Source organism: Osmerus eperlanus, chromosome 13 (assembly GCF_963692335.1).
Source record: "Osmerus eperlanus chromosome 13, fOsmEpe2.1, whole genome shotgun sequence".
Lineage (NCBI taxonomy): Eukaryota > Metazoa > Chordata > Actinopteri > Osmeriformes > Osmeridae > Osmerus > Osmerus eperlanus.
The window spans coordinates 2,560,818-2,576,630 of record NC_085030.1 but is presented as its reverse complement, the minus strand read 5'-3'; the positions used below and the strand labels follow the sequence as shown (position 1 = coordinate 2,576,630).

General features: G+C 41.2%; 1 protein-coding gene across 8 annotated transcripts in view; it reads left to right on the top strand.

The window, feature by feature from the left end:
• Nucleotides 1-15,813, top strand: part of LOC134032024 (UDP-N-acetylglucosamine--peptide N-acetylglucosaminyltransferase 110 kDa subunit) — a 57,591-nt gene that overhangs the window by 18,053 nt on the left and 23,725 nt on the right. For 4 of the 8 annotated variants that reach the window (XM_062475790.1, XM_062475791.1, XM_062475788.1 and 1 more), the window contains 6 exons: nt 3,887-4,097; nt 4,645-4,785; nt 4,989-5,089; nt 8,360-8,513; nt 8,612-8,713; nt 8,818-8,997. In XM_062475790.1, the coding sequence (XP_062331774.1) occupies nt 3,887-4,097; nt 4,645-4,785; nt 4,989-5,089; nt 8,360-8,513; nt 8,612-8,713; nt 8,818-8,997 (889 nt within the window). The remainder of the gene's footprint in view (nt 1-3,886; nt 4,098-4,644; nt 4,786-4,988; nt 5,090-8,359; nt 8,514-8,611; nt 8,714-8,817; nt 8,998-15,813) is intronic. The other 4 variants (XM_062475789.1, XM_062475794.1, XM_062475792.1 and 1 more) reach the window with 1 other exon arrangement.

Here is a 15,813-nt window from a genome sequence, read left to right as displayed (position 1 = left end):
AGACTTCCATTGCAGAGAACAATGAAAAACTAGAGAGGGTACAATTTCTGGGGAAATTGTAGGGTGTGCTCGCTTGCGTCGGTTGCAGGTGGGTTCGTCCCCTTAAGTTTTTCCCATCTAGTGATATTTTCAAGCATTTAGCCTACTCAAGAACCCGCTTTGAAACAAGCTACTGTAACAACGTTGTCACCGGCAGTAGTTCAGATGGAATCGCAATTCAAACAGTACCGTCTGCTAACTGAAAATATGCCCCCAAAAATGTAAACAAGTTTGACATTAATTTAGGGGGAAATGGCTAATTCAAAAGAAGTTTGCTACGAGCAAGCTAGCTGCTGTTGCTAGCCAAACGTCACTGAGGGGATTGTTTGAAAGCGCCAGAAATTAGAATGTTTCCTTTGACAAAGTTTAGGCTGTGGCATTGAAGACAGCGACGCACCACACAAGCTTGAGTTTAAATACATTATTTAATGTGACATTACTTACTGTACATGCAGGTCTTGATTTGCTTAAATGTACATGTGCTGCTAGTACACCACAGCACGATACTCACTGTGCAACTGCACATCAATCTATGCGTCGTTGCCAAAGTGTGCTGACGTGGTGACGTAGCTAGCACTGAGTACCCTTCGTTGACTAAAGGCACTTTTTGCCACAAAAACGTTGTAACCTCCTAAACCGTGCAACGGAACGTAAATAAAAATACAAGCAACGCAATCGAGACCAAGACGAACATTTTGACACAGGCGTTGTCTATGTACTCCAAATATTGACTGATCCTTAGGGGGGCGAAAAATAAACAATACAAATAAATATATATGTGAGAGAACAATGGTTGTGCTCGCCGAAGGCGTGAGCACACCCAAAAACAACAACAGCTGTAGTATCGTAAACTGTGAAACACACACTCAAAAGGAGGACTGTAGGCAACATGTAAGTTCTGCACCACAGCCAATAAACATCTCTGCCATCCTATGCAATTAAGGAATTTAAATTCAAGACTACAATGAAACAATTGGGCTAATATAACACATTTGAGAGATATAATTAGTTTTCGGGTTTTTTTGGCTCGATTGAGACGATAATCTTTAATCAAGAGTTTGTCATGAAGGTGCATTCACATTTTTAGGCCAGGCTTATTCAGCCTACAGTTAACAGTCAAAAACAATGTAGCCATGTACACACGTTACCCATCTTATTTAGAAAAACGTCACACATCACTTTTGTAGTTTAGGCTCAATTATATTTTTCAAAAGCAAATGCCTATTTTCGTTATTTTGTTTGCACTATTTTATCGAAAATGATGATTGAACCTCAGGAGGAGTAATCTCTCGAAACGTCTGAGAGTCTGTTTCTCTTAGGAGTAAGGAAGAGACCCCCTAGGCTAAAAAGCCTCTCCACAGGCGCACTGGATGGAGTTAAAGTATTATACTTCAAGCATATTTGCTTGATCCTGGGGAACGTGTTAAGCGATTGCATCTCTGGAGATGACTTCAAATAGTCTGTGACCTCTGTGTCCGCTGTGAAACTGTCTGTGGTGTCCACCTCGAAATCAAAAAAATCTCTCACTGTTTCTGGCGGTGGTGCCCGTAACAGTGGCCACACTGCTCTGCGCTGGCAGTGGACGCGCACTGTCTTGATCAGCGCAGAGTGAGCGAACCTCGGCAATAAGCACGGTCTTGATATGATCTTTTTTGCTCTCCTCTTTCACCCAGCGCAGCTTAAATTTAGGAAGAGTCACTGCAGCCAGCAACGCTTCCGTACTGTCCAGTATTGATGAGAACCGTGTTTTATTTGCCTGCAGATTACAAGACAAGATAGCCTACTATTACTTGGATAATAAAACGCCCCAAATATTGGCTATGACAAAACGCGTTTCAAATGCCATTTTTATATTATGGAAGTTTCAAACCTTCAACTTAAAAGTCTGTGCGTACAGCTCGCTGACAATTGCCACAGGTTTTGTGCGCCTGTGCGCAAAAGGTAAACAGCGTAGTTTTGGTCACTGTTGACACTTTTGGATCTCGAATCATGGAAAAATGGATTAGGAAAACAAAATATTTGCACTCGACATGAAAGCACGAGACTTGGGATGAAGGTTGTTGTTGTTAGGATTAATATTATTACTCCTCATAAATTTTCTGAAATACAAAGTAGAAACTAGAGAGGGTACAATTTCCTGGGAAATTGTAGGGTGTGCTTGCTTGCATCGATTGCCGGTGTAAAAATGGTCCTAATCTCTATGACTTTAACGTCCTTTTTCCCCTTCTCGTGATATTTTCAGGCATTTAGCCTACTCATATTGCACTCATTCATTAATAAAGAACCCCGTTTGAAGCTTATTCTAACAACGAAGTTGTCACCGGCAGTAGGCCTATCTCAGATGGAACCTCGATTCAAACAGTACCATCTGCTAACTGAAAATATGCCCCCAAAAACGTAAATAAGCTTGACATTTATTTAGGAGGAAATCGCTCATTCAAAAAAAGTTCACCGGTAGCGATCATTGTCAGTAACAACGCAAAATGCGACCATTTGGTCTCAGTTTAGAGCCCTGCGTGGAGAAGCTGACCCCGGTAAATCGTGACTTTTGCGTTGCTTGAATTCGATTTAACGTTCCGTTGTACGGTTTAGGCTGAATTATTTTTTTATGAACAAATTGACAAAGTTTAGGCTGTTGCAATGAAGTTCAGGCTAGTAGTCAGATAGTTATACCTATTGAAAGACTTTATTTAAGTAAGGGGAGTGCCGAACATGTACTGTCGCCGTTTGGCTTCCTAAACAGCTGTGGAGTTGTTTTTCTTTCTAGTGTGTCTCGCGTACAGTGTTGCAGTGAGCTACACTGGTTTGAAACCACAGGTAGGCCTAATGATAATTTCACCAACAAATGTCATGATGCTAATGCTTCAGTGAATTTGAAATAGTAGATGTTTCCGAAAGTACATGTACTTCCTTAATAATATCAGCTCATATTTTACATTACACTTCCCAATTGTGTTTCATATCACAAAGTAAAATTAGTAAATAGTTATCACCCTGGCCTTTTTGCTTGTGGCGTTTCTGCAGCTGCCTTGCAGTAAAGCTATAGTTAGCCTAGCTATCTCCCAGACGTTAACGAGCTGCTAAACTAATGTTCTGCTACAGGTAGTCACGTGTTTTTGTGACGTTAGTGACGTCAGTGACTGGCTAGCAAGTTAGCCACCGTATTTCAACTTAAACCATGCAACGGAACGTAAATAAAAATACAAGCAACGCAATCACTACCAAGACAAATCTTTTGACACTGACATTGTCTATATAGTCCAAATATTGAGTGATCCTTAAGGGTGGGAAAAGAAACAATAATAAAGATATGAGAGAGAACAATGCCGAAGGCTTGAGCACACCCAATTATAATACACATAAAAGTACATCCAACTCAAGTACATAAATTACTGAAATAAATACTGATGAATCGGATAAAGCACTCTGTGTTTATGCTTCAGTCACTGTGTCAGGAATACTAATGGTGGATCTGGATATGATAAGTCTAAGTATCACCTTTCATTAGAACCCACAATTGTCAAATGTAGTACCTTTTTATCCTAGTATGGATAAAGTATTTGGCCATGGTTACCTAGGGTACTTTTGAAGTATCCAAAAGGCACTTTTGCAAAACTGTGTGTGTTTTCCAGCTAATAGCTCCCAGTTCTAGTCATCTGCAGGCATCTGTATGCAAAACAAAATTCAGGTGGAAGTAAAAACTTATTTCATTGTGTTCAAGGTTCTATTACTCGAACACCTAAGGCTTCTTTAACCCTAAGAAAGAAAAGTAGTTTTTGAGCCTTGTCTAAATTCTTCAAAAAAATCTTGTTTCCCGCTGACTTCTCTGTTTTCTTGTCTCTTCTAGAGCTGTAGCGGGCTACCTTCGTGCCCTAAGCCTGAGTCCCAACCATGCTGTTGTCCACGGCAACTTGGCATGTGTGTACTACGAGCAGGGCTTGATCGACCTGGCCATCGACACGTACCGCCGAGCCATTGAACTGCAGCCGCACTTCCCAGATGCCTATTGTAATTTAGCCAACGCCCTCAAAGAGAAGGGCAATGTAAGAAAGCACACGGTGTGTGTGTATGTCCCTCCGCAAAGACCTGCTCCATACATGCATCTTTACTACTATAACACGATGGACCAACGCATGCCCCATCCTTCTGTCTTAAGTCTGGTTTTCCTCCTTGTGCACCTGTCCTATGTGTGTGTGTATCGATCTGACTGTTGGTTACTATGCATGGCTGCATTCCTCCCTTGGCGTCAGTGATGCCAAGGGAGGAGATGAATGATTGTCTGCTATAAAGGATGACAAGAACCAACCCCTATGCTACAGTACTGGTGTATTTGCTTATCCTTCAAATGCATTATTAGCAGGTAGTTACACGATATGCATGACTTACAATGAAGGAGAAACAATGAGACAGTTTACATTTCTATCCTTGAATAGGTAGTCGTTTTATAGTCCTATTGAAACGGTTTGTATATGAGAGAAATTCTGTGTGCATTTATACGTGTGAGGGAGGAAGCCAGTGGAAGTGTGTGCTTGGGATATCGCATGTGTGTCTCTTTCTGTGTGACTATGGTTTATTTAACCCTGTGGCGTCTCTGTACCCATATAGGTGTCTGAGGCTGAGGAGTGTTACAACACAGCCCTACGTCTGTGCCCGACACATGCCGACTCCCTCAACAACCTGGCCAACATCAAACGTGAGCAGGGAAACATTGAGGAGGCTGTACAGCTCTACAGGAAAGCCTTGGAGGTCAGCTATCCTCCTTAACACTGTTTCTCTTTCTCAGGCTTTATAAGTTTAACGCAGACACCCTTCTTGATCCTCACAACACCCCATTATATTTACCATGTCAAACAAAGGTCTGCTAGACCAATCTAATGTGGTTGACAAACTGATGTACCAGAAGATTTTATGTTGATTGTGTGTTCGTGCTTCTCCCGGTCCCATTTCAGGTTTTCCCAGAGTTTGCTGCAGCCCATTCTAACCTGGCCAGTGTGTTGCAACAGCAGGGGAAGCTCCAGGAGGCACTCATGCATTACAAGGAGGCCATTAGGTTAGTTAGTACACACACTAGAAGCGCAGAGAGGTCATTTTGACCCAGTGAAGTTTTTTTTTTTTTATCTTCGCACTCGATCAAATTCCAGGACCCTGCTTGCTTGACTTTTCATAGATATGTGTGTTTTATCACCTAGTATTTTTTTTCTTCAATATTCCACCGGGAAAAGCTCATTTAAGCCTATTGCACTCCTGCTTACTGTTAAATAACTGCCAGGTGCACATTCTGCCATTCTGGGAAACTGGATTTCAGTAAGCTAGAGCTACACCGTTGAAAGGAACTTTTGAGCCCAAATGCATTTATTCACTACGCGATCGATCATATGGGGGGGATGGAATCGCATCTTTGAAAGATGCATCCACGGGTTACCAGCTTAACAAAAAAAGTCCTTTGCACAATGCAGTAGGCTACCCAAGATTAGCCTATTTATTCTATTTAGTCCGTAGATGTAAAGGGAACAAAACGTAGGCTATTCTAAATGATCTGTCAGACTAGTTGTAGCAGATGGGGCCGCCTATTAATTAAATTGAATAGGCTAAGCATCAACAGGCTAACATCAAGTCTATAGCCTAGAATTTCCAAACAATTCGCTCTCATTTTTGCAATAGTTGGACTGTGTTCTGACAATAAATGAAGATCGGTATAACTGGATCTAAATAGACGATTGAATGTTTATGATGTCCCTGTGTGTTTGTTTAATACTTTTGACTGGGGACAAAAATGCGATCTTGTCAGCCGACCTATAAAATGTTGATATGTCTAACCCGCAACGTGTTTGACATTCTTTAGCGTTTAAATTACATTTTGCTGAATGATTTGAAGGGCTAGACAACAAACGCTTCAATGAAATAATTACAGACTAACAACACGGACATAAATGACAGATTGCCAAAGACATTTTAAAGTCCCATGACATGAAAATGTCACTTTTGGAGGTTATTTAACATTAATGAGCCTGCCCTATTGTCCCCCAGTGGCTAGAAATGTTGATAGGTGTAAACCAAGCCCTGGGTATTCTTCTCCGCCTTTGAGAAAATGAAAGCTCAAACGCTCCGTTTTGAAATTGTTCCTCTTATTTCGTCATGAGGAAAGGTTACCTCCCCTTTCTCTGCTTTGCCCGCCCAGAGAATTTGGCCCGCCAATAAGAAAATGAGCTACGACCGTGCTAGCGCGATATCGTTTTTTTTTCTTTTTCAGAAATGGTACGTCCTAAGGAAAGCTCCTTGTGGGACTGCTCGTAGTGGCTGTAATTCTGCACCAAGGCCTATATAAAAGCATCCAAAAACAGCATGCCATGGGACCTTTTAAAGGGGTCATTGACTGCAAAATCGAGTTTACTTTGTCATAGTTGAATAACGACAGTTCGGTGGGTAAAATGGACATACAGTGAACCTCAAAGTCCATTGACACCTCTTTCCTATGCAAATCTCACAATTTGAAACTGCTGCTGTAAAACAGCAAAACGGTTTCAAAAACCAACCCTATTTGGCTCTGGTCTAGGGCTGCACAATTAATCGCATTTTAATCACGATCACTGCTTACCACTATAAAATTTGAATCGAACGATATTTAAAATGCGTCATTCCGTTCATAGTATAAACGTTTTTTTTGCTTAAAAATAAATACATTTTTACACAATGTAAAGGTAAAATAGTGCCCTTTTGAAGTTTTGCTATATTTTCTTTGTTTTTAGTGCTGTCAAACAATACAAATATTTAATTGCATTAATGTCATAGTTAACTCGCAATTAATCGCACATTTTTATCTATTGTAAATGTCCCTTCATTTCTTTTTGTCCCATTATTTCATCTCAGTTCACAATGACAAAACACACAGATCACTTTGGTCTTGTCAATGGAACCATTTGGCAACTTTTAAAAGTAAACTTTCCATTCAGAATCTTATTGGCATCCATTTTGGCGTCTCGCGCTCGCCATCCACTCAAAACGTAACGTTAGCCTACTACTCTTTAGCCGGATCGCAAGCCCAAACAAGTGTGTGCGGCGTGCCTGTTTTGTTTCCGGTCTAGCTAGATCCGGTGTGGTGTTGTAGTTTTTCTAACGTCGCTAGTTGTTGCAACAGCATGTGAAAAAAACTAAAAAGTTTGCTAGGCCCAAAAAAACGTACGTCGTTAAAATGGGTTTGCGTTAACACCGTTAATAACGTGTTTAACTGACAGCAATAATTGTTTTCTTTATTCTTTAAGGAGATGCACTGAATTTTGGTGAAGAGGAACTATTTTGATGCACATATTTGTACATTAGCAGGAATGTAGCACTATATGGATGTGACGGCAGTTAGCAATTAGCCTATGTGACAATATTTTTGGGGGGGTTAAAATCAACAAATAATCGTGATAAATAATCGTGATTATCATTTTGGCCATAATTGTGCAGCCCTACTCTGGTCTGTACCTTTGTCACGCACCAATCTCAGGGTATGCGTAGATCTCAGACACTAGTTTAGCTGCGTGCTGCTCTGTGTACTTCCACGGGAATTACAATCCACCAGTTTTGAAAACCTTGGACAATTTGCAGAAGGATTTGCTAAGATGCTGTTGCTGAAAAGAGGTGCTGTTCCGATCTTATGTTCATCACAACCGCAAGCTGTAGTATAATTTTGTCGCTAACAGTTATTAGCAATGCTAATGTATCTTGCCTGTATCTACAATAGGTACAATGTGTGATGATTTAGTTTATTGGCAATGGGGCTAACGTTATTTCATGTTCCTGACTGTTTCATTCGAATAAATAACCTGTGTTGTCATGTAAATCTACAATTCACGATGCATGTTTGTCCAGATCTTTATCAGGTTTTATTTTATTTTTCAGCAAGATAGCTAGAGCTAACTGAAGCGGAGTTGAATCACGATAGTTTGGTTGTTAAGCTGTAACGTTACCCACCTAAGTCGATCCCGTTTGCGTCAACAACAGAAGTGTAAACAACTAACGTTGTCATTTCAAATGATTCAATCTGTTGAAAACAGTGTTGTGTAGACACTATAGTTTATTTGTACATTTTTATTTCAAGTCTCCACCTTCGATGTTTCAGTGAGTATTTTTGGTCGAGTTGCGTCTTTGCTCCGTAGCTTCACTTGTTGTAAACCAACCAATCAGCGTGCAGCTTATTACCCTATTCAGAGACCTTAAGGAACAGTGTGAAATACCCTATAAAATCTATAAATGACCCCTTTAAGACTGTGCCTTTGCTCTGTGCAACATCTAGCGATGATTACATGTCAGTAAAAACTTCCCTGTCTTCCACCAGAATCAGCCCCACGTTTGCAGACGCCTACTCTAACATGGGTAACACCTTGAAGGAGATGCAGGATGTTCAAGGGGCTCTGCAGTGCTACACCCGCGCTATTCAAATAAATCCTGCCTTTGCAGATGCACACAGCAACTTGGCTTCTATACACAAGGTAGGATACATTCCTCAACAATCTACATTCACCAACCTACCCTCCACACACGCCATAAGTGGATGTCTCTCATGTCAGTGTCTCTACTCTGCTCTCAGGACTCTGGTAATATTCCGGACGCCATAGCTTCCTATCGGACAGCACTGAAGCTGAAACCTGACTTCCCTGATGCTTACTGCAACCTGGCTCACTGTCTGCAGGTAATCATTCAAAGCCTACTGCAACTTTGTCCACCAGGTAGCCATTTCCCACTCTCACACACAAAAACATACTTACAGACTCAACTGTCGCTTTCACCCATTAGATTGTGTGTGACTGGACAGACTATGATGAGCGTATGAAGAAACTGGTGAGCATTGTTGCAGACCAGCTGGAAAAGAATCGTTTGCCCTCGGTGCACCCCCATCACAGCATGCTGTACCCGCTCTCCCATGGCTTTCGCAAAGCCATCGCTGAACGCCACGGAAACCTCTGTCTGGACAAGGTACAGGACCATTACAAACCCAGCCAACTATTGGCCTACTCGGCTGTTAATTGTGCGTCTCATTCCCGAAAGCATTGCTAGTACTTTCTGGAAGGTTCCGTTGCACGGTTTAGAAATTAATTCAGTTTTTGTGTCAAATGGTGCCTCTAATGCTAGCCATCTATCCGCAGTCACAAACGTCACAAACCTGCACATGTTAGCAACAAAGCCTGTACAATACAAGTCTGTTTCAGTAGAGACCAACACCATGGAAAATAAGTCTTGGTGCAGCTGTTTCTCAGTTTTTGTTATCTGGCTAATTTGCTTCGGGAAGATGGCTGGCTAGCTTGAAGTGCTACAGTACAGTAAATGACTAGCTGCAGAACAAAATGACAACAGGCCAGGGTGATGTCTCGTGTTGTTATCTTGATATGCTTTCCTGTGATATTAACACCTTGTATTTTGATCAGTTTTAGAGAAAAAGTATTGTAGCAGTAGAGTCTACTGTGTGTACATTTATATAATCACAAATATTTGCAGATTCATGCATCTTTTGTTAATTCACGCTTCTTCAGTTAATGAACAACTGAGACGCAGAAGGCTACGGTAGTGCAGTGACTTTTCATTGGGTGTGCTTGCTTTTGGCAAGGCACAAACTATATTTTCTCTCATATATATATATATTTATTATTGTTATAATTTTCCCACCCTAACTCCTCACAAAATGTTTGCATTACATAGACGATGTGTTTGTAAAAATGTGCTTCTTGGTCCCGATTGCGTTGCTTGTATCTGCGAAATCCAGGCAGGATTTACGTTTTTGTGACGAAAAGTGAAGCTAACGGTAGCTAACTAGCCACAGTCAGAAGTGTCAGGACGTCACATGATGCGTGCGTTCATAACACGGCATGTACAATACATACTTAGCTGTAAGTCAGTCGAGAGGTACTGTAGCTGGATACTGTAGCAGGCTAGTTAGCTGGTAGAACTGCAAGGCCACACACAGGCCAAGGTGATAATGTCTCATATGTAGCTTTAGTTAAGTAGCTTGATATGCTTTTCTATGTAAACACTGTATTTTTGTCAATGTTACAGCTGGCGAAAGTAGCACTCACATAGCTCTACAACTCTGTAAAATAGAAGTGGGCTCCCCTTAGTTTTTCTGGTTAGCAGTCCCACATATCATTAGTATTATTACTACTCGTAGTTATCTGAGTCTACCTGCCACCAGAATGGAGGACATGGGCACTATTCCTACCACTGTAGCCTCCTTGGTCATTTTCTTGAGGCATGGATATATTAATACACAAACAGGCATACAACAGGAACAATGTTCGTACGAATTTAGTCTCCTTGGTCAGTTGTTGTGTCTTCTGTGAATGCGATACTGTTAGGTGCCGGTGCACCTTTGCTCCGACTTACTGGTTATAGTTATGATTGAGTATTTTGTCCTGTTAGATTTCGGGGAGATCCGGTTCTTTTGAGGCTCACGGGAGCCTCTATAAAGGTCACGGAAGAGGGTGGTCGAGGCTCTCGCCCATTTCCGCTCCGAGATCAGTAGGGCTGTCCCCGACTAAGATTTTCTTTGGTCGACCAAGACTTGACTAAAACGTCTGAAAATCGACTAATTGAAATTTGAAACGCTTTTTGTTTCAGAAGAAAAAAACGTACAAACATTTTCCCGATCTGACTCAATGGCTGCTGGACATTGCAGATTCAGCCGCTAATAGCCTACTAATAATAAGACTCGTATCACCAGTCCTGTTGTAACCGAATGCCGATGGTATTTAGTATCTCTTACAATGTACTACAAATTACAAATATTGTTTGTTTAACATGCAAATCATCAGAGCGCGCTTATCACTGCCTGAACTTGCAGCATGCGAACTTGCGTAGAAGCTGAGTGGGGAACGGTGCAAAAGAGAAAGATTTTGTTGTCTTGGCCGGAGAAGATAATGTCATTTGATTTGGATGTGATTCTTATAATAGGCATATTCATTTTTCGACCCAGCGCGTTAGCACGAGCGAAGTAGGGCTAGGCCAACTTACGTTTTTCAGGTGGTAGGCTACATCATATTCAACGTCGAACTATGAAAAATAAACCGTTGTTGGCAGAGATTGCATTCAACGTTTTTCGAGTCACCCGGTACTTTGTAAATGTACTTTAATGAAATGCTGCCATACCACAGATTTCTTTGCCATTTTGACTAATAACACCGACAAAGAAGGCTATGGCAGAGTTTGTAGTTCGGCAGCCAATTGTGCTTGTGCCGTGTGCAAAATACCAAACCAAAACCCGCTTGTGTCATCCTGCTTGATGACACAAGCGGGAATCAGATCTCACACTGCCATACGGCAGCTCGACTAAAAAAATCTTAGTCGACCAAGAGCATATCAACCAGAAAATCGACTAGTCGACTGAGTGGGGACAGCCCTAGAGATCAGTCTACTCCAGCACTGGTGTGAGCAGCGCCTCAATTTCCTTTGGTGAGACCGGCTGTTTAGTTTTCGGTTCATTTCTTTGTTAGTTTAGTTGGGGGGGGGGGGGGGGGGGGGGGGTTCTTTGTGTAGTGTGGTGGAGGTGCTGGCTCCGGCTTCGATGGCCCTGTATAGGGTTGGCCCGGTGTCGCACCTTCTTTTGTAGCTGGCTCTCCAGGTTGGTTTCCTTTGTTACCTACTTTCCTTTACGGGGCACAGGAGGGGTTTCGTACCGCATAGTTTTAAGAAAATAAGACGAACAAACGAATGTTTCCATAAATAAAATCTACGTTTGTAACGTCAACTGTTTGGTCTCCTGTGTCCTCTGTTAACTATGGTACGAACCGGTTGGGTCGTAACAGATACAGAAAATACTATTTTACAGCATTGCATAGCACAAAGGTAAAAATGTGTTTATGTAAACATAGCAAACTTGCTCTTAGGCAGAACTGTACATGCAAGTGTTGTGTAGTTGTGTCAGGAATATTAATTGGGTGTGCTTTGCCTTCGGCAAGGGCACAACCTTTGTTCTCTCACATATATATTATTGGGTGTGCTCAAGCCTTTGGCGAGAGCACAACCTTTGTTCTCTCACATATCAGGGCTCTAGAGTGCGACCAATTTGGTCGCATATGCGACCAAAATTTGTACGGGTGCGACAATTTTTTTTACTAGGTTGCACCGGTGCACCTAACCTCCTCGCATCCGCTGCCTCTCCAAGAACGAAGCGTTTGTTTCTTCTTTGACGGAACTCGCACTCATGGTTGGATCATATCGTGGTCTAAACTAATCAGACAGAGATGGGGCGGGTCTTTGCATCTGATTGGCTGTGGTCCAGATATTCCTGTAGGCCTACACTGCTCCGTGCTGTGTGATTGAAATTACGACCTGAGCACCAGAGAATCAGTTATGGCAGACCTGGGCATTGTACGGCCCGTGGGGCACAACCGGCCCACAGGCTGTTCCAATCCGGCCCGCGTGAGGTAATATAAAAATAAATAAATGGGTTGAGCGGTTGTAAATATGTACTCCTGAAACACTAGTGATCAGGCAATTTACATATGTGCGCTTGCGCAACCTAGTTTTGGAGAACAGGTCGCTGTGTTGAAGGATTACAATTTGAATCGGCACTAAGGGACTCAACAAAAAAACTAACGCGGACATAATAACAACTTGACTGATTCAGTGGGCGCGGGCTTGATGGTTTGCTAGTTAAATTGCACACTCGGATCATCACCTGTCAGCTGTCCTTCGCATATCCACCTCAGACATTCAGCCAGATTTCGATGCACTTGTTCAAGCCCACTGGATTCCTCTCACATAACAAAATGAACTGCAAAAAAATATTGCTTTTTGTATAAAGTTGATCAATTGCGTATCTTTAACATACTGCAAAACAACTTTTCAGTGTTGGTGAAGATTAACTAGTTACAAATAAAATGAAACACTGATGTAATGATTATTTTAGTTTTTACTGTTACTTCGATAGTCTTTTCCTAGTTGACCAACATGTAAAATATTTATATAAATATTTACAGAATATCCTTATTCTTCTGATAACCAGTAGCAGCTAATCAAAATAAATACTTTACTGCTTTTTACAATGGGGGAAAATGAATAGTGAGCAGAATTAAGTTCAAGTTATCGTTGATGCGGCCCTCCAACACATTTCAGGTTTCTCATGTGGCACCTTGTCAAAATTAATTGCCCACCCCTGAGTTACGGAGCTGGGCCATGGAGCTAACCCATGGAGCTAGGATGTTGATGCTAGGGAGAGTGTGGCAAGCTGGTTTAGCCAAGGCCAAAGGGCAAGAAAGCCAAATTACAGGTGTTGGCCATCTGAAGGGATAGCGACAGCAAGGGGGGACCCGCTATAAGACTTTGAGCCATGAAATGTTAGGTCTCAGTTCAGGGAAGCACTTTTAAACAGTAGCACTTTCTATTTTAAAATGTTTTATTTTGCTTGCAATGTTTTAGTTTGGCAGCTCAGTGAAGCACTTAAAATATTTGTATATACAGTTTAATTGTGCGTCAAATAAAACCAATATTTATTTATTTATTTAACTTATTCTTGTTTAAGGTCATTTACATAATATATATGAATGTATATGGAGCGTGATAAAAAGGTGACCTTGAAATTGTGGCGACGCAAGGAAAAATTTTGGTGCACTTAAATTTTGTGCTGGTGCACCTAAATAAAAAAGTTAGGCGCACCAGTGCAACCAAGGGAAAAGGTTAGTCTGGAGCCCTGCATATATATTATTATTATTTATTTTTGCCCCCCTAAATCTTTGTCAATATTTGGCCTACATAGACAACCTAGGTGTCAAAAGTTTCGTCTTGGTAGCGATTGAGTTGCTTGTATTTTTATTTACGTTCCGTTGCATGGTTTAGGCTGAAGTTAAGTTTTTGTGGCGAAAAGTGACGCTAACGGTGGCTAATTTGCTAACCACAGTCACTGACGTTAGTAACGTCACTACGTCACTAACGTCACGAAAACACGCGTGACTACCTGTAGCAGAACATTCGTTTCGCATCTGTTAACTTGGGAGATAGCTAGGCTAACTATAGCTTTACTGCAAGGCAGCTGCAGAAACGCCACAAGCAAAGAGGCCAGGGTGATAACTATTTACTCATTTTACTTTGTGATGTGAAACACAATTGTGAAATGTAATGTACAATATTAGCTGATATTATTAAGGAAGTAGGCCCACATCTACTTTCGGAAACGGTAGTCTACTATTTCACTGAAGCATTAGCATGACATTAGCCTCTGTTGCCCGGGCAACACATACTACAGTGGTCTATGATGCATCTGTTTTCAATCGTTAAAATAAACATTCCTCACAAATACATTTTCGTTGTAGGATTTATTATGACATTACATTACAAGTAAACGATTTGTTGGTGAAATTATCATTACCTGTGGTTTCAAACCAGTGTTGCTCACTGCAACGCTGTAGCTTACGCGAGACACTACAAAAACATCTACAGTACACAGCTGTTTAGGAAGTCAAACGGCGACAGAACATGTTTGGCACTCCCCTTACTTAAATCAAAAGTCTTTCAATAGGTGAAACTATCTGACTACTAACCTGAACTTCATTGCCAGAGCCTAAACTTTGTCAATCTGTTCATGAAAATAATTAATTTCAGCCTAAACCGTACAATGGAACGTTCAATCGAATTCAACCAGCGCAATCGCTACCAAGACGAACACAGCAGTAGTCTAGTGTACAGTAGTAGAATTTACCGGGGCAGCTTCTCCACACAGGGCTATATCGCATTTTGCGTTGTTACTGACAATGATCGCTACCAGTGAGCTTTTTATGAATGAGCGATTTTCCACTAAATAAATGTCAAGCTTATTTACGTTTTTGGGGGCATATTTTCAGTTAGAAGATGGTACTGTTTGAATCGCGATTCCATCTTCTACTGCCGGTAACGTCGTAGAATAATCTTCAAAGGGGGTTCTTTATTATGAATGAATGCGGTAGGCTAAATGCCTGAAAATATCACGAGAAGGGAAAACTTAAAAGGACGTTTTAAGTCATAGAGATTAGGTCAATTTTTAGACCGGTCTGCCAAATGTATTCGTTTTGATTCAGCTATGAGGCTGCCTCTTGCAGGGGAAATGACAAGACATCATATTTCATTCTACACTTTACTCGTGTTTTGAGTTGTAACTGAGCAGCAAAATCTATGTAATCTCTATAAATAATAAGTAGGCCCTATGCATTTTTATATAAAATATACAGAAATATCAGTTGTAAAAATGTCATTCAAAAACGGACCCCTGTGCAACCGACGCAAGCAAGCACACCCTACAATTTCCCCAGAAATTGTACCCTCTAGTTATTATTATTTTTATTTCTTTTTGCCCCCCTAAAACTCAGTCAATATTTGGCCTACATAGACAACCTAGGTGTCAAAAGTTTCGTCTTGGTAGCCATTGAGTTGCTTCTATTGGGATTTACGTTCCGTTGCATGGTTTAGGCTGAGCTTAAGTTTTTGTGGCGAAAAGTGAAGCTAACGGTGGCTAATTTGCTAGCCACAGTCACTGACGTTACTAACGTCACTACGTCACTAACGTCACGAAAACACGCGTGACTACCTTTGGCAGAACATTCGTTTCGCATCTGTTAACTTGGGGGATAGCTAGGCTAACTATAGCTTTACTGCAAGGCAGCTGCAGAAACGCCACAAGCAAAGAGGCCAGGGTGATAACTATTTACTCATTTTACTTTGTGATATGACACACAATTGTGATGTGTAATGTACAATATAAGCTGATATTATTAAGGAAGTACATCTACTTTCGGAAACAGTAGTCTACTATTTCACTGAAGTATTAGCATC